The following is a 21,612-nucleotide window of genomic DNA, read 5'->3' on the forward strand; positions in this document are numbered from 1 at the left end:
TTCAGCCACAAAGAACATCGTCATTTGCAAGAAAATGAATATGACATCTGTCTAAGAGAATAAAGGGGGCGAGTGGAAAAGGGAAGGAAATGATGGGCAAGCCTAAGAGGACAGGGAGGAAATACTCTTGGCATACTTTATAGACTTGAATTAAAATATTCTTATGAAACTCGCTATCATGTAAAATGAACATAGACCAATTAAAATATGGTTTAAAGTCCATATATATTCTAAAATGTACAATCCACTTAAGAGTCATAATCATTTTTCAACATGTAGTTTTTATTTTAGATGAACATTATTGTAAAAAAAAAAAGTTCACCTGGAATAAAATTCATTTTTAAAAAACACAACATCAGTATCAGTACAGTTAATGAACTGGCTTCAACAGACTAGCCACATGGCAGGTCCATACTATCCACAGGAGCTTCCCACAGTAAGCCACTGAAGCAAAAGAAAATGTTTAAGCACACAAGTAGAAGTCTATGAAGAAACGCCATAGTTCCCATGGTGGGGCCTGACTGTATTCAGACAGTTCATGGCATTTTGCATTAAGGGAACTGCAGCATCAGTTGCAAACAGTCAAGACAAACCCATCCGTAAGGCCACAGGAATGAACGACCATAAGTTCACTTTAAAAAATGAAAAAGGTACAAAGAGGAGACACAAAGTTCTGTTAGTTCTTGGCATATGGCACACACTTCAAGATACACAGTAAAATCCGGAAAATCCTTAAAACAAATGCTCGTTGCTCTCCATCTCTATGCTCAGTCGTTTAGCTTCTTTCTAACGGACAGGAAATTCATAACTTTTATCAGTGTACCCTGACCTGCTATGTCCTCCGGAATCCCGGGATTTCATGCGCAGACACTCCTCTCTGCCACTGGATGTGATGAAAAAGCTAGAGGAAGGTTTTGTTTAGCTGTTCTTAAGTCTGAAAAAATTGAATTGTAGAAAATCTGAGATCAGTAAACCACCATAATGAAATGTGGTTTTAAAATTCTAGGCTTAGAATCTCATCTTTAAAGATTAAGAACTATATTTATAAAAGAATCTAAGTCACAAGCTTGAAAAGAAAGTCTGCCTAATTTGTCCTTTTACTGCTCATAGGAAGACACTTTATAAGCCATAATACAGATCTCAGCATTTGGAGCTTGAAAAATGCAGTTACAATTTCTTACTCATAAACTGCAGGGCAACCTATTATATTGCACAACTAAATTCATTAATGGATGGACAGGAAAGTCATATTTTTGTATGCTACTGGGTATTGACATGCATGCTTTATTCGAAAGTATTTCTCTTTTCCTCCAGTTCAAAACAAGACAAAACAAAACATGCAACCTAAATGTGTTGAATGCCTGGAGGCGGGCTCACTGTTTTCTACTGGTTATTAGAATATCAGTTAGCTAAATGAGGTATAATAAAAGAAATAGTCCTTCAAAGTAAAGAGCATAGTCTTCAGAAAATTTATAACAAAGACTGCATAAAATGTCCACATGAACAGTAAAAAGGCCTATGGCAGCAACTGGTACACAGGTAGATCACTTTGTTATCATCTGCCTGAACTACAGGAGGCTAGAATAAGTTCCCAGTGGAACAGTTTACAATCAACTGATTCACATGCTACTTAGTTACAGTACATTTCACTGTTTGATACCCTCAGGCTCTAGTTGAAAATTTCGAGTCCAATCGTCAAAAATTAGCACAATAATAAAGTGCAGCCACTGAACCACTAATACTGCTGCAAAAATCCCTATGTACCCTATCCAGAAGACCACAGAAAGGCGCTCTCTCTCTCTCTCTCTCTCTCTCTCTCTCTCTCTCTCTCTCTCTCTCTCTCTCTCTCTCACCACACACACACACACACACACACACACACACACACACACACACACACACACTTCTAGATATCTTCAGCCTCAGCAGGGAACAGACAATTCTCTGTCACTAAATTCATCTACAAGTAGAAAAAATAATGCACATATGTACATTATTAAGCAAAGTAGACTATTTGTTGGGTTGTTTCTACCATGCAGAAAGTGACTTTCCTATGGTCTGAGCTCAAATTATATACAATTTAGCAAAGTTAAATGTAAGAAAATAGCAAGGACAATGTATTTCTATATAACAAGGATATACTCCCCGATTGCTGCTGCTTCAAAGAGCACTTTCAGACTCACCTAACATTTATAGGCTCTTTCAAAGAGAAGTTCATGGAGACTAGTTATTAACCCACAAAAGACACGAGAAGGGTGGAGATATCAAAAGCAAAGCATTCTGGTTTTGTTTGTTTAAAAAAAAAAACAAAAACAAAAAAGAAGAAAAGAAAAGAAAAGAAAAAGCTGACCACAGAACATGTCAGTTTTGGTTTGCAGACAACCCCTGAGATAGAAACCGAAGTGCTAAGACACCAAACAGTCAGAGGTAAATACTAAGAGAATTACATTCGTATGTGGTGTCACGGCCTGTGCTTTTTGCAAAGTACTTTGTGACCAATGTAACTGCTTGAACTTTTTTTCCAGAAAAGTAGTGATAAGACATTTCTAAGAAAATACTTGTTCTTTTCAAATATGTATTTAATTTCACAATGTTAGACTTGTAATAAGTTCTCAATGAGTAAACTGCTTGCACGGGGGTAGCAATGTGTGATTTTAAGCCAATAGGTAACTAAAGAAAAAGAAGAAACGGCTGAAGTTTGTCAACAGTAGAGTCAGCATATCCACCAAAAATAACTTTGGGATACTTGCAGCCACTGGAATGTTTCTGAGCTTCCCAACAGATGGGAAGGCCTGACTGGTCCAAACACTGAAACCAGAGATCTTAATCTGAGGCAGAATTGTCTGTATAACCAGCTATCCACATCCATCTTAAGGTACAAGTGCCTGCCACTGTCACCTGTTTTTATGTTCTCTGTGTTAGGATAGCAATGACATTATGATCTATAGTTGGCACAAAAGTTAACACTGAACACCCTCCCCGTCCCCAGTGCAGTGGCTTCACCCACAGAAGAAACATCAGAATCAGCATTTGGTGAGAAAGGCAGTGACGCCTATGGTGTGTTTTGGCCTGGATGGCCACACCACTTCTCTAATGACAAACCTAAGCAAACAGGGCTAGGTCTTAGATACCCAGCAATGGCTATTTGAAAGCTGAAACCTGAATCATATGTGCTCTAATGAAAAGACAAGATTTCTGGAGGATGTGCTAGGTCTAATTACTTAAAAACAAAACAAGCAAACAAACAAAAACCCAAAGAGTCATTTCTTTCAGCCTTACGAATAGCTGTCTTTTAAAATTATATGTTTAATCTCTCTCTGTATATGTTACGTATGTTTTCTGCAAACTAAAATCTAAATCTAACCTTTGTTAACTCTCGCAGATGGGGATTCTGGTTAAGAACTGGGTGATATAAGCTAGTGGGTGAAACGCAGAAAAAATGTACTGCATACTCTAATGTGACAAGACCATAGGTGGATGTGGACAGACAGCTGTGATGACCACGTCGCTACCTATGTGAGATCGCTGCTCATGAAGTGCACAGGCAGACAGCAATGCTCACATACTATGGGTTTTAGATAAGTAAATAACGCCAGCAAGTCACACAGGAGAAGGGACAGCAAACAGAACCCTTGAACAGTGAGGCTGCAGTGCTTTCCAGAGGCTGAGTCCATGGAGGAGGCAGGACAGGCAACTTCAAAGGGGACACAGCTACTCAGGGATGAGCATGGCTGATTGCTCCCTGAAAAGACAGCAATGCCATGGCCTCTGGCTAGATGGGCATTTTTATAAATTTTGAACATTTATCAAATTAGGAATACTATAAATCAAAGCCCTTCAATAAATCTACCAACAGAAGAATTTTTGGCCATGTGACCCAGGCTAACCATCCTTTAATTGTAGCAGGTCAACCTCTGTTTAATGCTCTGCTGTCTTTAAGCATCCCCAAATATACAAGTGTAGAACTTTATGCCACTAAAGTGCTCAGTTAAGAGTCTAAGATTACGCTGTACCAGGGAAAGGCTGACACGCATGTGCAAAGAAAGACAGCAGCTTCCAGGACAGGCAGTAAAACAAGGAAAAACCAGTTAGGTCCTATGTGTGTCTCCACATCACTGCTTCTGCTTTTTAAAGAAAGGAGTCCGCTCTTTTGCTAGGCCACAAGGCTGGAATCCACTTGGTGGTCTGTGTGAGTTCCGGGGGTGCTCTCCGCAGCAGCCGGGCGAAGTGACTCTGAGGCTGGGTAGCCTGTGCTTTCAGAGAGGCAGGGAAAGGCCCTCTAGGTATTCTGCAGTCTCTCAGAAATGAGGAGTTCATCAAAGCAGAGAACAGCGGAAGAAACTGGTCTTCTTAGACCGGCTCTCTGTTATCTTCACTGGCCCACCTGCTCCTGATGAATTGCTGTCGTTCTGAAAAAGAGAGTGTGAAGTTGCTAAGGAAACCAAAATTTCATGGTTTGACCTCAGTTACCTACGAAGTAAAAGCAGAGTGGGGAATAGAAGCTACCACACTTTCACTTTTCCACACTGGAAAGTTCTCTCAGAAGGAAAATTAGTTAAGGCTGTCTTCTTTGCACGTGGTGGATTAAAAAGAGAAAAACATTCAAAGGCTAGCTAGCACTTCTGTTTTAATCATGGGTTAGGTAGAATGCTCTTGTATCTAGTTCAAAGAAATTTCAGCCATGGCCTGAAGGGTGCCAAAGACAGTGATGGAGACAGGGTTAACACAGTAGACATTCTACTTAGAGGAAGAAGAATTGTTAGTAGAAGGAAGATAATTTTCATCAGGACCCATATTAAAATGAACTTCAGGGTGTTCTAAAGATTCATCACTGACAGTTTCAAATTGAAGCCAACTTGACCAATTCCAAGATCATCATTATATAGATAAAAGTATGTATGATATGAGAAGTGAACTAGATAATCTTATGAAAAAAGCAATTTCTGCCATTATTATTTTTACTATTCTGATAAAAATTCCATTAACTACCCCTTAAGAAGCCAGAAGAAAGAGCTGAGACAGATGTGATGCAGAAACAACCCTAAAGCCATAGAAATTATAACCATGGTACAATCATATGAAAGCCTAAGAAACAAGTAGGTTTAAGGCGAGCATATTATAAGCATGCTGTCCATCCTGTTGAATGACAAGCTAAAGGCTGTATCATGGAGATAAAAGCTGGAAGTGGCACATACCATTTTCCTGTTGAGTTTTGTCATTATATCCCGTGCAAGTGTAAAAAATGCCTAAAGGTAAAACAAAGAATATTGTTAATAGTTATATTTCAAAATAGAAATATAGAATTTTTATTATTTGTTTGTCAATATACCACTTCTGGGTTTTTAATTGAAAAAAGTATAATTAAAATCTTAGCATATCCATGCTATTTGCTTTTTCAGTTACATCATATTTTCCAATGTTGTCACATTGTCATTCATTCATAAAATATTTTATACATGTAAGGTTGCCACAGCTTCCTAATACAGCATACACTGAGTTATAGGTAGCTTCGTCAACACACCAAGATTAGGGCAGGGGCTCTTGTCTACATCGCCCTTTTCCTATAGGGAAAGGTTCAACCTCTAGCCCAGATATTTGTCTTAGTTAAGGCTACTATTGCTCTAATGAAATACCATGACTTGAGGAGGAAACGGTTTATTCAGCTTATGCTTCTATGTCACAGTTCACCGTCAAAGGGAAGTCAGGGCAGGAACCTAGAGGCAGGAGCTGATGCAGAGGCCATGGAGGAGTGATGCTTACTGCTTGCTCAGTCTACTTTGTTATAAAAACCCAAGACTACCAACTCAGGGATGGCACCTCCACAGTGGCCTGTGTTAGCATTCCTTGTAGGCTCTGCCCAACAGTTACCTGGCAATAGCCAGGTAAGCCTGGCCTGCTATAAAAGGGATTATTTGGTCTCTCTTCTCTCTCTGCCCCCTTTCTCTCTCTGACCCTTTTTCCCCTCTATCCTTCCCCTCTCCATGTGTTCCTAGCTAGCCTCTTCTCCTCTCCCTCCTCCTTTGTCTGCCTCTACTCCCTTCCCAACTCCCATTCCCATATCCCCAAATTAACTCTATTCTACACTACACCCAGTGTATGGCTGGTACCTGGGGGTGGGGAGTAGCATGGGTCCGCTGAGGTACCCATTCCCACACTAATCATACCATGTTCTACAGAACATATCCTTGGCCTTATAAAACACATCTCCATCAATCACTAATTAACAAAATGCTCTACAGGCTTGCCCATAACCTGATCTTAGGGAGGCATATATTAATTGAAGTCTCCTCTTCTCAGATGACTTTAGCTTGTGTTAGGATGACATAAAACTATCTAGCACAATGCTCAAATCTACTTAAGAAGTGAATGAACAATTATGTATTAAACTATAGCTCTCCCATCTATCTTCCCAAAAACCTCTACCTTTTCTTTCTGACCTCTTCTGAGGAATACCTAAGCATGCAGAGTCTTCTGTGCCTTAACACTCCAAAATTGCTGGTCCTCAGAACTCAACTAAACCCTATTCCAAACTCCCAACCCTGTGGAAATCAGTTTAAAGGAAGCCAAGAAAATTCAAATTACTGACTTAAAAAAAATCTGTCATTATTTTTACTTTGTTTTCACAGAGGTATGAATTTTGTTTTGTGGCCATGACTGGGGTGTAGAGGGGCTGGCATTAAAAAATGTCCCTCTTTTGGTGCAAGAAATTCTTCCATAGCAGAAGGAAACTCGCTTTTCTTTCTTTTTTTTTTTTAAAGATTTATTTATTTTTATTATATGTAAGTACACTGTAGCTGTCTTCAGACACTCCAGAAGAGGGAGTCAGATCTCCTTAAGGATGGTTGTGAGCCACCATGTGGTTGCTGGGATTTGAACTTCCTACCCTCGGAAGAGCAGTCGGGTGCTCTTACCCACTGAGCCATCTCACCAGCCCTCGCTTTTCTTTTTTTGTTTTCTTTTTATCCATGCCTATGAAAATAAATCAGTGGCAGTTTTCTGTTTCTCAACACTCAGTAGCCAACCTAAAACATGAGTGCTGGCTATTTTAAAGAAAGAAAAGCTGCGGCATTTTCCAGTGACTACTGAGGCCCTTTAGTCTTGGTAAGGAGAAAAGAGTGAAGAGTCTAAGACCCGGAAAACAGCATCAGGATCATCAGGTCTAGTCCCATCTCCTACTACACATAAGTTAAGAAAACAGGGCATCTAGAGGTTTGTACAACAGATTTTCTATACAGAGTAGAAATACCGATAGCATTCTGTGTGTTTTTAAAGTTGATCATAAAGTATACTTTCCATCTCCTCTTTTAAAACCTTAAGTGACCTTTAAACAATTATTACATCTTATTACCTTATTATGTTTGTGTTTCTGAGTATTTTTGCCATAGCACACACATGGCAGAGAACATGGATGCCAGAGCTCAAACTCAGGGCCTCCGGCAAGCTCTTTTACCCTCTGGGCCATCTTGCTAGCCCCCCAGATAATCTGGCTTTAATGGCTAACATAATGAAAGTTTATTAAGACTCAACTCTGAGAAAACTTCCTTATATCTACTAAATGCATTACAGTGCCATGCACAATCTACTCCTAATGTGTACACAAAGGGAACAGATTCAAGAGACAGCAGCTTACTGCAAGTGGTTCAGCTTGTCTGCCACAGACTAATGCAGGGTGATGACAAATGACAGAGGACACTGGAGTCTGCACTCCCAACCTCCAAACAAAGGGCCGCTCTGAACTTAGGATGAACTTGGATCTCCCCTCTCCCAAGAACCTTAACTGAGCGATCTTGACATAACCCACATGGAGGCTGCTTGCTAGAAGTCCAGCGAGCAGAACCCATGTGACAGCCCAAGGCCCAGAAGGACACAGGAGGCTCCCACGTACCCCACAGAAGAACACAGGAGGCTCCCATGCACCCCACATTCCTTACCTCTTCTACATTTGTACTCGACTTTGCACTTGTCTCCAAAAATTTAATCCCATAGTCAATTGCTAACTGAAAGACAAACAGAAAATGAAATTTTGTGAGAGTGGCTTGGACACACAAATTACTTAGCAGATTGCACATGTGTCAAGAGTCTATGCCAGAACTCCTATGGTTTTCAAGTTTTTTGTTTTCTTGTACTGTGTTTTACATTTTCCAGTTTAACTTAGTCTAAAAACGACACAGCATCGACTTAAAATACTATGTTAGAAATGTGTGCTGTTGTACTTGTGGGTCTCAAAAACACACAAGAAAAACCAGCAGATGGAGTCTCCCTGTTAGCTCCGCCCAGTATTCATTTACTCTTCTATCTAGTCTCTGAGAGCAGAGCTCTCCAAGGTAACCACCCTCATTCCCCTCTCTGAAAGATCTGCTCTATGAAGGACCCCTGACAAGGGGCTGAGCTGCATACTTTACCTATCAAAGCAGGCCTGGCCTCCAGGTTCTCCCAGCATTCCTCAGACCCTACCTTGCTCCCAACCCTGAACTTTCCAGCCCAGAGAGTGGACCACCCTTCCCCCAAGAGACTCTTCCCTATATAATCCAGACATTTTGTGCTCTCTTCTCTTTTCCTTTCCTCCTTCTCCTCTCCCTCTCTCCCTTCCTTCTTCCTCCTCTCCTCCTCTTCTCTCTGTGTTCACACCCTTTCTTTCTTTCTTTCTTTCTTTCTTTCTTTCTTTCTTTCTTTCTTTCTTTCTTTCTTTCTTCCTTTCTTTCTCTTACCACTCCATCCCACCCCCACCCTCACCTGGCCTCTTGGCAACTCTCCTGGCATCAAGCCTTGGGACTAGTGAATTGGTCTGAGAGCAGCTTCCCAATAAACCTGCCTAACCCAATCTAGCTTGAATGAGCTCATCTCACTGGCGGAGAAATAATCTTATCAGTAATGATGACAAATGTCAACTCTTTACATTTCCATCTATCCTCAGAGACCCCATCCATATAACACTACTCAAATTAAATGTAGATTTTTAAGAGCAAGTTGATAGTCAGACTGAAAAACAAAACACATTTTGCACCTATCACTGGAGAAAAGTTCCAGACTTAAAAAGGAAAGACTTCTTAGGACTTGAGAAAACACCATAGGAGTAAATACACATAAAACACACACATAGGAGTAAATACACATAAAAATAATTGTTTGCTCTATCGACTCCAGGCAGACAGGCCCCTGTAAATGTCACCCCTTATTCAAATCAGCTAACCTGTACTAAACTCTTAGGAAAAACAATAAACTGGAAAGTGATTGTGGTTGAAATTTCTCCTACCCTAGTATATTTTTTCAGAAACTGAATTGTCTTAACTTCAAAGCTGGGCTTTTCACACAGATCTAAAAGAAAGAGCCTGAACTCAAAGCTGCAGGGATCTTAAGAAAGGCCAATCGGTATCTCAGCAGGTTCTTTAGGGCTGAGTCAGGACCGGATGGTATCAACAGGGCTGATTTGAATACTAATTCCCACAGTTCAAGTACAGACTACTTCTCACGGTTGTTGGCTAGTTCTCTGGGCCCCATCCTTTATCCACCCGGCTCACACTTACCTTCTCCCCTCTCTCTTTCGACACTTGTCTTTTGTCGTTCATATCACATTTGTTACCCAGGATCATTCTTTCAACATCTGAAGAGGCGTGCTGCAGGGTTAAAACAGTACCTTATAAAAACAGCCCGAGAAAGACCACGGCAATTCAATGGGAGAATCATAACCTGTCAGAAATGTGTGTTCAATGACAAGACCACCCTTCATTCAACACAAGGCCCAGTCAGAGAAAAGTTTAAACATAGAAGGGAGAATTACTTCAGCTCAGAGCCTTCACAGAGCCCATGCAAACATTTCCCCCAAAGGCTCACACTCTTTTGCATATCTCATACAATAAATATATCTTATGGTTACCTAACAGTCAAACTTATCAAACAATTATTCTAGTCAAAGACAAAAAAGAAAAAAAGAAACCCACAAAAACACACTTAAGTACTGGGTCATCAGTAGAGAAAGTAATCTGGGTTCTGGACTATTAAAAAGATCTACTATGAGCCAGGCAGTGGTGGCACATGCCTTTAATCCCAGCACTTGGGAGGCAGAGGCAGGCGGATTTCTGATTTCGAGGCCATCCTGGTCTACAGAGTGAGTTCCAGGACAGCCAGAGCTATACAGTGAAACCCTGTCTTGAAAAACAAAAAACAAACAAACAAACAAAAAACCTAAGTAGAGTTAGTGTTTGGCTCTCCAAATAAAAATGTATTTGATGGCTGGGCGCGGTGGCGCTGCCTTTAATCCCAGCACTCGGGAGGCAGAGGCAGGCAGATTTCTGAGTTCGAGGCCAACCTGGTCTACAAAGTGGGTTCCAGGACACCCAGGGCTACAGAGAAACCCTGTCTCAAAAAAACCAAAAAAAAAAAAAAAATCTACTATGGACTGGCTCACTCAGATGTGTTATTTCCTAATCAGTGTTAGCAAGTTAACCTTTCTTCTATGCTCCGCCCAACAGTTACCTAGCCCAGCCAGGTAACAGCCTGGCTTGCTATAAAAGGACTGTTTGGCCTCTCTCTCTGACTCCTCTCTCTTTCTCTCTCTGGCCTTTCCTTTTCCTTACCCCCGCCCCCAACCCACGCACGCACTTGTTCCAGGCCAGCCTCTTCTTTCTCCTCTCTCTGTCCTTCTCTGTCCCCTCTCTTTCTCTGCCTCTATTCTCTTCTCGTATCCCCCAAGTAAACTTCATTTTAAACTAGACCTGTTAGGGGTGTACCTCAGCATGGGCTCCCTAAGGTACCCCTCCTGCCACAACAGACAGCATTTTACAAAACATAGCAGTCAGGGTTTTGTTTTGTTTTTTCTGAAATGCTGCGGAGGTTTTAAAGAAAACAATACCAACTATCCTGGAACTAACTCAAATTTCAAATATCTAAGGAGAAAGGCAAATAAATTGCAGAAATATAATTATTTCTGCTGGTAAAACAGCCAGGAATCAGACACCTCAGCTGTGGCCCTGTCTTAGAGCTGCATGGACACTGGCAAGTCTCTTCTTCCTTGCCTGTTTCCTCACGAACAAAGCAGGACCTGGATTAGGTTGCATCTGAGCTCTGACCTGAGTTTAAGTATGAAAATGCTCCTCTGTTCACGGGCTATAGAAGGCAGTCCACCTGGCACCACTGGGGATCTAGGTGCCCCCCCCCCCCCCCGCCCAGTGGACAGGGTGGGCCTCTCACTTCCTGGAGAAAGCAACAGCCTGCCACATGTCCCCAGCAAGCTTCTGTCCAGAATTGCCCTGCTCCTTCCATACACACCTCTTCAATGTTTCTTATCCAATTTTTAATATTGTCAAAGGATTTTTCATTGGTGATGTCATAGACCAGCATAATTCCCTGTGGGAGGAATAAAAAAGCCTTATGTCATATTTCATATACTAACAGCTCCCAATGCAGGCCATGCCTACCTGCCTCTCTTTTATCATTTTGATCTTTAAAGAGAAATTCATAATAAGCTTGAAAAATACAGTGAGGCAAAAACAAATGACTTCCACTCTCATGTCACTCTACCTATGAACTGTTAACATCGTCACAGTTAACTTTAGTGAATTAGCGATTGTGGGAACGTGAGTACTCTTTCTACCTGACTCAGGTGATAATGATTGGCACCAACTGGAGTTTCAGCCCAGGCTGAGATAGACAGGGGAAGGAAGAGGGAGAGGGGCACTTCCAGGGCGCACTTGCTGCTGAGAGGAAGAGAGGCACTTTCAGGGCGCACTTGCTTGTTACAAATGAGAATGGTTGTTCTTACTCCTACAGAGGCTGAGACCATACAGTTTTTAGATTTTTTTCTTTTATTACAGGCTAATCACAATGTTACCATTTTTTTAACACTAATAAATCATGAAAATATAATGCCTTTAGTACATGGGTTAATTAAAGAATTGCTATCATGTTTTTAAAGATTACCCACCTCTATGTTAAGTATCCAAACAATACCCTGAGAGCTGATCATGGCCCTTACAGAAAAGAGACTGGAAGAGGTTACGGATGAAAACAGGAAGACGGCTGAAGACCAGGGCGCCAGCTCCCGGGAAGCAAATTGAAGAGAATCTAATAAGCTAGTGCACGAGAAGAGGTCAGGCTCTGAAAATACTGAGCCATGGGATCTCCAGGACATTCCTCAGGACTTTCAGTACTAAGTGCTACATCTACTAAGCATCAACCCATTCAGCAATGTGTAGTGGGCGGTGGTCCAGTGGCAAAGTGCTTGTCCAGCATAGTTAAGGATTCCGGGCTTGAGCTCCCAAATCATGAGAGAGAGGAGAGAGGAGAGAGAGGAGAGAGAGAGGAGAGGGAGGGAGAGAGAGAGAGTGAGCACAAAAAAAATTGAGGGAGGGGATAAATAGCTTTCTGTATTGAAGGTCCAGGGTACACTCGATTGACTCAAAGAAAGCTTAGCAAGATGCACAGATCTATTGGGAAGAGGGACAAGATGGGTTCAAACAGGCAAACAGGTGAGCACTCGCTAGACAGCAGCTGTTAGGGATTTCCTATAGTCACTACAAATTCTCCTAAGTAAAACAGAAGAGTGTAAGTCCCTCCCAATCTGCTGCTTTTCCTCAACTATCTTGTGGGGAAGGGCAATAAAACCCGGCAGCTGTGTCAACACCTGGCTCTTTCCCTCATAGCGAGTCCCGTCCCCGGGTCCTGGAGGTCCCATGACTCAGGATTCTCAGAGCCTGACCTCTTTCCTTGCACTGGCTTATTAGCTTCTCCTTGGTTAGCTTGCCCGGAGCTGCTGAGCCAGGCTTCCTGCTTCCTGCTTTTACTCTGAACCTCCTAACGCCTCTTTTCTGTAAGGTACAGTGGTCATTCAATATTCAAACATTTGCAGTACCCCCCACTGTTCTCAGAATTAAATTCCACAGCAAAGTCCTGCACAAGCTGGCTTCCAACTGTCCAAATATATACAAGTCACATAAAACACAGACAAAAAAGCCAGGAAATAAAAAAAACATTAAGTTATCTCTCAGCTGGGCTGTGGTGGCACACACTTTTAATCCCAGAACTTGGGAAGGCAGAGGCAGGCAGATCTCTGAGTTTGAGGCCAGAGATCTGGTCTACAGAGTGAGTTCCAATATAGCCAGAGCTACACAGAGAAACCCTCTCTCAACAAAACAAAAACAAACAACACCAAAACAAAAAAAATTATTTCTCATGGTAGTAGGATTTGGGATGATTGATTGGAATTCTTAAAGCATTTTTATACCACGTAACTACACTTTTTAACAGCCAGGAGAAAAATATTGTGGCCTGCCTGCCTTCCTTCCTTCCTCCTCCCCCCCCCCCCTTTATTGGGACAGAGTCACTATGAGCCTTGATTGACCATGGGCCTTGGCTGGCCTGAACTTCCTATATAAACTAGGCTGACTTCCAACTCATAGAGACCTGCCTGCCTATGCCTCATAAGTGCTGGGAGTAAAGGCATGCTATTGTTTAAATGACAAGCAAGATTCTCCTCTACCCCACCTCTCCTTGCCTCAAATGCACATTTCACTTCAGCTATACACTGTAAACAATTTTTTTTTTAATTTTAAATGAAAAACTTTTTAGGGGGCTCAGCGGTTAAGAGCACTAACTGTTCTTTCAAAGGTCCTGAGTTCAAATCCCAGCAACCACATGGTGGCTTACAACCATCTGTAATGGGATCTGACACCCTCTGCTGGTGCATTTGAAGACAGCTACAATGTACTTTGATATAATAATAAATAAATCTTAAAAGTGGAAAAGTGTACATTTTAAAATGAAAAAGTATTTAAGTTTTATGCTTTTTATAATTTACCACAATGAAAAAGCAAATAATAATTACCACTACAGAGTATTTAGCTATATATCTACAGTTAAAATTAACCAAGTAATCTCTATAGTGCTATTATCCTTTGGGCTAATTAATCAAGCTCTATGATTCATGTGCCCTGTCTGCCTCAAATGTCTCTTCCCTTGGTAACACAGTGTGGTGGGAGGGGCAGAGGCTCTCAAGCTAGAAGCTTCCAGCTCAGGTGCTACTACGCAATTAACGGGGGACCCTGGAAGGCAGTACTTTAGCTTTCTCAGTCTTTAACATGAGGCTGCTCTGGGGAGCTACTGAGATGTTATCTGTACGCTACCTAACCCAGATCCTAGTATGTAACTTGGACTCAACAAACAGCAGCTATTTATTACCAACTTGCCTCTTTGATTTCAACAGCAAAAGCCATTTCACTATTTCCTGTGTTTATAAAATTAATATGGGTCTTCTAGAAATAAAAATTAAGTATACCAGTTAAACTTTATGGATCTAGTATAGTCTACAGTGAGAACAGCTGCCTAAGAATTCAGAAAAGGTTGTTGGTCTATGAGAAATAACAATGATGTAATGGCATGGCCCTCTTTCCCTTGCAGCCTAATTGTCCAATCAAGGTTTACTGTAAAGGTAGTAGGAACATGGGAAAGCCTGTAAAGTTTCTGACATGTTTAAAATGAAACCAAGAAATCTACATAGTGGCAAGAATGTCACATGCCTAATTCAACCACCTAGATAGAGCTTGCCATGACCACCACCTGCTGGGAACAGCATTCTCCATGCAAACACAATAGCCCTACAGCTCACTGACACAGACAGCCTGAGAGACCCAAGGCTTCAGCAAGCATTTCCTGGAGACGCTTCCACCGATTCATACTGTCAGCACGTATTTACTGGGTATCTACTATGTCAGGAACTAACACTGTATACAGCAAAACACAAGAGAAAAGTGAAGCACGGGCCCTACCTTCAGAATGGAAAGCCGATACTGTCCTGTAGAGCAATGATCGTAACCATATGAATAGGAAGGAAGATGAGGCATAGGAACATGAGAAAGCCAGGTAATCCTGAGTCTAAATTAAGTAACACATCCCACTGGCCTATTTCTTCATACCATGAACTAGATAGAGCTAGACAGCCAAGGGAGACTCCTGCTCCCAAGGTAGTGTTCCTGCCTACTCTCAAGGGAAGGGAGCATGGGAACGGCATGACTGCCTAGCCCCACAATAGAAAACACTGACCAACAGAAACACTAGTGTGTCTAAAATACTTCTAATCAAAGTTACCTGTGGGCTATACCAAACTTTACCTGTTAAAATGTTCTTTTTCATTTTCCCCAAAAGAAACAAACATCAACAAATGTATTCCCTGGAACCCACAGGAAGTCCCTATCTTCTGATTCCGAATCTAAGCAAAATAAGAGAGCAGCAACCAATGTCTTTATGACAACGAAAACTCTTTACAATCTGAAGTTATCTATTCTGGCAAGTTTGTTTTATTTTTTTGGTCAACTTGACATATGCTAGAGCCATCTGAGAGGAGGGAATCTCGATTGAAGATCCTCTAAGAATCTCAGAAGATCAGCCTATAGGGAAGGCCTGCAGAGCATCTTCTTATTGAAGATTGATATGGGAGGGTTCTGCCCACTGGGAGGTGGGGAGGCAGTCCTGAGGTAGATAAGAAAGCAAACTGAGCGTGCCATGAGTAAAAAGCAAGGAAACAGAACTTCTCCATGGCCTTGAGTTCCAGCCCCAGCTTCCCTGCATAACAGGTCTACAAGTTATAAGGCAAAACAAATGCTTTCCTTCCCAAGTTACCCTAGGTCACCATCTTTCTTGCAGTAATAGAAACCTTAACTCAGATAGTATCACAAGGCCAAGTGTGGAGAACACACTAAGTGGCTAGTGGTATGCTAGTGTTAAAAGGGAGCTTCAATCTTGTGTGAAAGGGAGAAATTACTGATACTCAAATAATAGTGGACAAGGGTAAGTGGGGGACGAGGGGGGTGATAGAATGACAGTGGAAAGACCTGTAGACCTTGGTCACATCCTCCTGGATGCAAAGGATAACCTTGTACCCCTTCAACTCTGTTACCCTAGCACTCCTAGGACTATCAGAGTCACAACAGCTGTACCCTACAACCTGCCATGGGCCCCATGAGCTTAATGGTTTAGCTTTCATAGACTGTCAGACCATATCAGGCTTCATCATCAAAATTCAAGGCTCAAACTTGGGCTTGGCTTATGCCTACTTAATTTATTTGTTTTTTGGTGCTAGAGATTTAACATCAGGAATGTTAAAGACACATTCTACCACTAAGCTAGACTAGGACCTAAAAGCTAGCTCACACTGAAGTTCTGATGTGGGCCTCACAGCTCAGGCATGGCTCACATGCCTCTGATTCCCAGTTGCTTGTCCACCACTGAGCTCCCAGCAGCATGTTAAGTCCCGCCCAGAGCCAATAGGCACTCTAAGTGCATTTGAGAAGCACGTAAGGACAGAAAACAGTCATGTAACAGAGCTATGACAAAAAGGACATGGCCAGGGGTAGCCAAGAGGGCTCTGGCAGCCAAGGTCCTCTAGAGTTATTACTCAGCCACTCCTCGCCAGTCAAGGGGACTCCAGAGAGACAAGCCGCATGCAAGGCCAGGTAGTGGGGCTAGAGAGGATGCAGGCTGACATGGCTACAGTGCCGAGGGACACAAGGGAACAGGAAAGGGACACTCAGTTTCAGGGTCTTGGGTCTTCTAAGACTGCTCTCAAGTGCTCATAAAAGGAAAAGAGACCACAAAAATGTAGAAATAGCTCAGCTGAAAGTAGAGGAGTTCTAGAATAGCTAAGAGCTAATGGCTTAATTACTTATTATAAAGACTAATAGCAAAATATAACTTCTAAAAACCAAATACAGTTTTTGTTTTTTTTTTTAATTCTTTAAAATCTCTTGTTAGGGCTACACAGAGAAACCCTGTCTCGAAAACAAAACAAAACAAAACAAAACAAAAAACCAAAAACCAAAAAACAAACCCTCTTGTTTTTACATTTAAAAAATGTATTTTCCTTCAGTTTACGATGCAGGGAGGGGAGTTTATAACAATCAGATGAAGTCCTGGCTGAATAGGTATTATTGATAAGGACACCAATGCCTTGGGCTCACGGGAATTAGCAAAGTCTACCCTGGATCAGGCTCAGGAAATGGGCAAGCCTCCCCCAGGTTGGGCGCAGGCACCTGGCAAAGCCTTTCTCTGGTCTGTGTGTGAATGTTGACTGAGTGTCTAGGAAGCATGAATGGAGACGGCAGCTTCCTCATCCAGATGTTTACTGCCTGAACTGCTCTTGTAATGCTCCCACCAAGACAAGCTAGCCCCAGTCTTCCGTCCATAATCAGTGCTCTGAATGTCCTGTGTAAGTGCTGCTCTATCAAAGTAAGCAAGAGTCACCGCTCCCAGCTTTTCTGTTGGTGTGTCTGTATGTCTGTCCTTCCTTCATTCCCTCATTTGCACCATCAGGTTTCCAGGACCAAGACGGCCATGCTGAATGCAGTGGTCCTAGGCTCAAGCTTCATATCCATAGACAGGCAATGAATAGCCCTGTTTCCCTGTTTTATTTTCACCTGAAAGGTTAGAACCTTTGAAACACACTCACCATGGCTCCTCTATAGTATGCTGTCGTAATTGTTCGGAATCTTTCCTGGCCCGCCGTGTCCCTAAAACGTGAAACAAAGAAAGGAAAGAATGGTTTTAAGTTACCAGCCACACGGGTAAGGACCCGAGTCACAGCAGATAAAATTCTGATCTGCCCACAGTTTACTGAGGCAGGGGAAAGGAGAACGCACACAAAGATGGCACATCGTGCCTTGAGAGCTGGAGGCAGCAGTGGCCACAGGAGCCTGTCAGAACTCACAAAGACTTGGATGAAAAACTCGGACTTGTTATAAAAGCAGCAATGAGATCCCACTAGGAACTGGGCTATGGGAGGAGGCAGAATGGCTCTAAATTCTTGGACTCCCAGAGGCAGCGATAACCTATCTATAAGTGCTACATTAGAGAGCCATTTTGCTTTCTTGACTGCATGGGTGATTTCAGTACAAAGCACACTGCTGAATGACTACATGTATTCTGCTCAGCAGAGCAGAACAAACTATGTCTCTTCTAGAGCACTTTCAGAGCACAGCCTGCAGTTAATTACAGAGGAACCTGGAGTCCAACATCATTCTCCAAGTTTCTAAAGAATAAACATAAACATCTTGGAATTACACAATCTTTCAGCTACCCTTCCTTTTTGAGCTGAGGGCATACCGTTAAAATATGCAGGATTCTAGGATGGGAGTGTGGCTCAATAGTAGGGCACTGGCCTAGCAAGGCCCTAGGTTCAGTCTCTGGCATTAATCCAGGGCTTTGTGAGGGGGAGCACATGTGTGCTTCACACTGACACACTCCAAGAAATACGGGCATTTCTAATTAAATTCATAGCTTCAATCACACAGAAGAATCTCCTTGATATTGGGAGAAAGTCATTTGTTTTAATTTTCCATTTATAGCCGGAACTAATTCACTTCCTGTGATACTAAAATAAACTAAATTATACAATTTAATTGCAAAGAACAGAGAGATTTGTGGAACTATATTAAAGATCTAATATACAGTAAACCCCACCAAAGGATAAAGGTTCAAGGAAATATAGCCAATTAAACAGCAATTATCTTCATATTTATATCTACTTTATAAAATACTTCCAAACATGATGCCTCCACAGCCCAGAGTGAAGTGGGTGATATTATCATCTTTACTCTGTAAAAGATGCAGCAGGCTCAGGAGAACTATGGCCTCATCTTTGCCACTAAACAGCTCTCAGCCTTGAGTGAGACTCAAACAGTGCAGGTCTCAGCTGTTGGGCACCAGGATGAGACTCACACCAAACCCAGATCTTGTTATTCTCTTCCCTATCAGCATTAGAAATGTGACGAACTTATTTTGTGCTCAGCAACAAGGAGGAACAGAGAAACCAAGCACCTTTGAATGGATTAATCATATTTCCTTGACTCAAATACATTACTGATTTAGAAACAGCATATACATGCACACACTTACACACACACACACATATACACACACACACAAATATAATTAAAAAAACCTTTAAGGTTGAATGTGTTTCTCTGAGTTCTGTGATGGAACAGGGGGTGTGAATGGCAGTAACAGGTGACAACTTACTGCTTGCAAGTAGCATCCATATCCGTAGTATATGGCAGTCTGTGGGATTGTGCCCTCGACTTTTGATAGCTGATGCTATCTCTAAGTGAACAGTGCCAGAATTGAGTTAAGTCATGGAACGCCTACATAGTATCGTTTGGAGAACTGCTTAGGGTGGGCATAGAGGGTATGCCAAATACCTTGGATACATTTGGTATCCAAAATGTTTAAATATTTTTTAAAACTCACAGTACTTATTTTTTCCTTATTTCTCCATTAAATAGGCCCTACTTGATAAATTATAAAATAACAGAGCTATCGAACCTTCAATCTCATCAATCCAGGCTCATTTATAAGTGAAAAAAAGGCAGAGCCTGAGAAGGTGCAATGGTTTGGAGAAGTTTCTCCTGCAGGTCTTAAAGGCCTGGTCTTCGGGGCAGTGGAATCTTTGGGGGCTGGGCTGAGTGGGAAGTCCTGAGGTCATTGGGAGCATGTTCTTCAAGTGGATTGTAGGGCCCTGGGCCCTTCCCCATGCTCTGCCAAGCACTCCCTGCCACTGCCACCCAGCCCCTCATCAGAGACCCAAACCAATGGTCTCACCTAATCTAGGTCCAACTGGGAGCCCAAGCAAAGCATCTCTCTTCATAAATGCAGTGTCTCACACGTTCTGTGACACTGTGTTAGGGATGGACATAAAAGCAAGTACTTTCCCCAAAGTCCTCAATTTACAAGGCTGTGGCTTGACTTTCAGACCCAGGCCTGACTTTCAGCCCAGGGTCTGTACCATTTTGCTGTGTCTGAGTCACAGCTGTGACTACAATGAAGGAGTGTATGCTTTTGAGAATCCGTTTTTTTGGTTTTTTTCTTGTCCAGAGCTTAGAACAGACGGGCTCTGGACTTCCTTCCCACTCTGGTTTTCCAAAGGAAAGGTCTGAATGCCTGGATGATGTTTCTAATGTCTTGAGTCACATTTTAACCTTAGACTTCCAATTCCAGGAGATATTCCACAGGCCTTCATTTTTTTTTTTTCTTAACTTACCATATCTGAAGTTTAATTTTCTTTCCGTCGAGTTCTATCGTTCTGATTTTAAAATCAATTCCTGCCAGAAAACAAAAAAGGATATGCTAAGTTCCTTAAATTCAATCCAAGTCTTATTAGGGAGGGAACAAAGATTTCTATTGAAAAAAAAAAAAAGCTCTCCAACGCACTGGAAAATGTGAGCGCACAGAGGGTGTGAATGGCATGTTTCCTCTGAATTCAGGCTGGAGAAAGGAATGCTAGTCACTCTGCAAAGCATTCCCACACATGTGAAGTGCAGGATTACAGGCCTCATTATTTGGGCACAAATGGACCACATCCTTCAGAGTTACATAATTCAGAAGGACTGAGAACATAACATATTTTCTCCTTCCTGAAATACATACACACAATATTTTCAGTCCTAGTGCCCCAACCTTCCCTACAGAAGACTGTAGAGACTCTTTAAAACAATTTTCTTCCCCTCCCTTCATTTATTTTGTTAGAACCTGCCCACTTAGGAAAAAGAAAATGAGACTCTGCCCATTTGATGTCCAGGGAGGGAAAGCTGATTCTATTTTATACAGTTAGCAGGGACTCCATATACATCTCAATTAATGTTCCCTGAGAGTTACTGCCTAGAACTGAAATGGCTAAAATGCTTTTTAGCCCTGGCCACATTTTGGAATTCCAGAGAGAACAACAACAACAACTCTCTTGACTAGGCCTTCCTCCTCCCTAATCCTGAGACTGACTTAGCTGGTTAGTCTGGTTAGCTGGTGATTTTCAAAGCTCCCTGAGTAATTTGAAACTGAATCCAAAGCCCAGCAAGCCCAAAGGGTGACAAGAAAGGGAAAGCATTTAGGACTTTGGCACTTCAAAAGTTGGACATCTCTTCACCTATGCATCCGCAAGCCGTGACAATCAAAACTTACTTAGGACTCTACCACACAGCAGTGCACAGTCCTTGTCTCAGTAGCATGCTTTATCATTAATTGGGAAGCAGGCTTTATTTTCATTTTTACTTTTGAGACAAGGTGTCATTAGCTAAAGCTGGTTTCAGGTCACTGTGGAGCTGAAGATGACCCTGAATTGACTTTTCTGCCTCTCCCTTCCCAGTGCTGAAACTGCACACATGCACCACCACTCCACCACCCCTGTTTATGCAGTGCCAGGGAAGCAAGGACTTTCTACAGGCAAGCACTCTACCAACTGAGCTATAGCCCCAGCCCCAGGAACGAGGAAGGGCTTCTGTAGGGATCAGAGATAAATACAACTGGGCAGCAATGCACTAAATCGCCCTCCTCTGGCCACTCAGCTGTATTTAGTTTTTTTTCCCACTCTTTTACCTTTTACACTAAACTCAGTTTCCAATACTTTTCAAGAACATTTATAAACTGTGTCCTATAAATGGTCTTGAACAGTAACTGCAGCATTTGGAGTGTGGAGGGGTATCATGCAGCCATGTATAATATTTCTTCACAGGGAGGTGGAAAGCACCCAAAAGGACCGTTTCCCAGCTCCTGCTTTCAGTAATGCATATGCATAAACCAACTGGATTTCACCCTCTTCCCTCTGTGGTACTTTTCCATGCGGGAGCCTTCTTAGCTTTC

At 42.1% G+C, this 21,612-nt stretch overlaps 1 protein-coding gene across 2 annotated transcripts in view; it reads right to left on the bottom strand.

The window, feature by feature from the left end:
• Positions 1-206: 206 nt before the first annotated feature.
• Positions 207-21,612, bottom strand: part of Rab8b (RAB8B, member RAS oncogene family) — a 76,097-nt gene continuing 54,691 nt past the window's right edge. The window contains exons 2-8 of one of the 2 annotated variants that reach the window (XM_030244336.1): positions 20,021-20,081; positions 17,435-17,495; positions 11,266-11,343; positions 9,525-9,614; positions 7,932-7,997; positions 5,196-5,246; positions 207-4,409 (exon numbers count right to left, since the gene is read on the bottom strand). In XM_030244336.1, the coding sequence (XP_030100196.1) occupies positions 4,317-4,409; positions 5,196-5,246; positions 7,932-7,997; positions 9,525-9,614; positions 11,266-11,343; positions 17,435-17,437 (381 nt within the window). In that variant the 5' untranslated portion in view covers positions 17,438-17,495; positions 20,021-20,081 and the 3' untranslated portion in view covers positions 207-4,316. The remainder of the gene's footprint in view (positions 4,410-5,195; positions 5,247-7,931; positions 7,998-9,524; positions 9,615-11,265; positions 11,344-17,434; positions 17,496-20,020; positions 20,082-21,612) is intronic. The other variant, NM_173413.3, reaches the window with a different exon arrangement.

This window comes from Mus musculus, chromosome 9 (genome assembly GCF_000001635.26).
Source record: "Mus musculus strain C57BL/6J chromosome 9, GRCm38.p6 C57BL/6J".
NCBI lineage: Eukaryota > Metazoa > Chordata > Mammalia > Rodentia > Muridae > Mus > Mus musculus.